Here is a 1,281-nt window from a genome sequence, read left to right on the forward strand (position 1 = left end):
ATGGATTCAGGTGCGACTGAGCACATGTCAAATCGTCGCGAATGGTTCTCGTCGTATAAAAAACTTGACACAGAGAAATTTAGAAAATATTAAGATAGGCGATGGAAAGTATATTCAAGCAATTGGATCAGGAGATATCGACATTCTTGTTTTTAATGAAAAAGAGTGAGTGCGAAAGTACCTCAGTAATTTTTTTCACATACCAAAACTAGATTTCAATCTTTTTTCGGCGGGTGCAGCTCTTGACAAGGGATTACGACAATACTCCCATGATAAAATATGCACATTCATGAAGAATGGAAATATTGTTGCAGTAGGAGAAAGAAAAGGTAAGTTATTGGTAATGAAATTTAAAATAATTACAGAGCATCAGACAAATGTAGCAGTGCGCAGTTCTCTTTTCTCCTGGCATAAACGAATCTCATCAGAATGTGGATCAGGTGAAGAAAATTCTAAAATCCGAGAATATCATTTTTAAGGATCAGAAATTTTCTTGCGAAAATTGCATTTTAGAAAAACTGCACAGACTACCATTCCCAAAAAGCGATACAAAACCAGAACGCATTGGAAAACTCATCCATGCAGATCTTTCATGTCGAATGCAAGAAAATTCGCTTGATATTTTTTAATGTTGAAAGATGACTACAGTCAGTGGAGAAGTTTATATTTTATCAAAAATAAATCAGAGACATCACAATGTCTAGAGGATTTTTTCAAAAAGACTGATAAGCATTTAGAAAAAGGAATCAAGATCTTCAGATCAGATAATGATCTTGAGTTCATCAATAAAGAAATTGAGGAACTAACACATAACAATATCGCATTACGCATCAGAAAACAGTACCATTTACTCCGGAACAGAATGGTTGCGCTGAACGAGAAAACAGTACTGTAGTTGACTTAGCGAGAACGTCGTTACATGCAGGAAAATTGCCAATCAAAATATGAACTGAAGCAGTTAATTACACTGTTTACACTTTAAATAAAACCGGAACCAGTGGCGAGAAAGGAGTAACACCTATTGAACTGGCTCAAGAAGAGACCGAATATTTCAGGTCTGAGAACCTTCGGAGAAGAAGTATACTTTCATATTCCTAAAAAGAAGAGACGAAAATGGGATGTCAAAAAAAGGCATTTTCGTCGAATATGATGAAAATACAGAAGGATTCCGGATCTGGCTTCATGAAAGAGGACAAGTTAAAATATGTAGGGATGTAAGATTCACAGATCAGCTTTACGAAATTAATTCAAATGAAAAATGGGTATCAGAGTCAAATAGCA

At 35.3% G+C, this 1,281-nt stretch overlaps 1 protein-coding gene across 1 annotated transcript; it reads left to right on the top strand.

The window, feature by feature from the left end:
- Positions 1–6: 6 nt before the first annotated feature.
- LOC102677909 lies at positions 7–1,000 on the top strand. The gene is made up of 3 exons (XM_031514901.1): positions 7–165; positions 231–329; positions 687–1,000. Exons 1-3 carry the CDS (start codon positions 102–104, stop codon positions 893–895), a joined length of 372 nt encoding a protein of 123 aa, XP_031370761.1. The 5' UTR covers positions 7–101; the 3' UTR covers positions 896–1,000.
- Positions 1,001–1,281: the final 281 nt, after the last annotated feature.

Source organism: Apis dorsata, unplaced genomic scaffold (genome assembly GCF_000469605.1).
Source record: "Apis dorsata unplaced genomic scaffold, Apis dorsata 1.3 scaffold_51269, whole genome shotgun sequence".
Classification (NCBI taxonomy): Eukaryota; Metazoa; Arthropoda; class Insecta; order Hymenoptera; family Apidae; genus Apis; species Apis dorsata.

What these genes read in the sequence shown, in the direction of transcription:
- LOC102677909 (XM_031514901.1), top strand. Translation starts at nt 102, where the DNA reads ATGGAAAGTATATTCAAGCAATTGGATCAGGAGATATCGACATTCTTG. An exon ending in CTTGTTTTTAATGAAAAAGA is followed by an intron (nt 166 to 230) that starts GTGAGTGCGAAA and finishes ATCTTTTTTCGG; the next exon opens with CGGGTGCAGCTCTTGACAAG. An exon ending in TGCAGTAGGAGAAAGAAAAG is followed by an intron (nt 330 to 686) that starts GTAAGTTATTGG and finishes AAAATAAATCAG; the next exon opens with AGACATCACAATGTCTAGAG.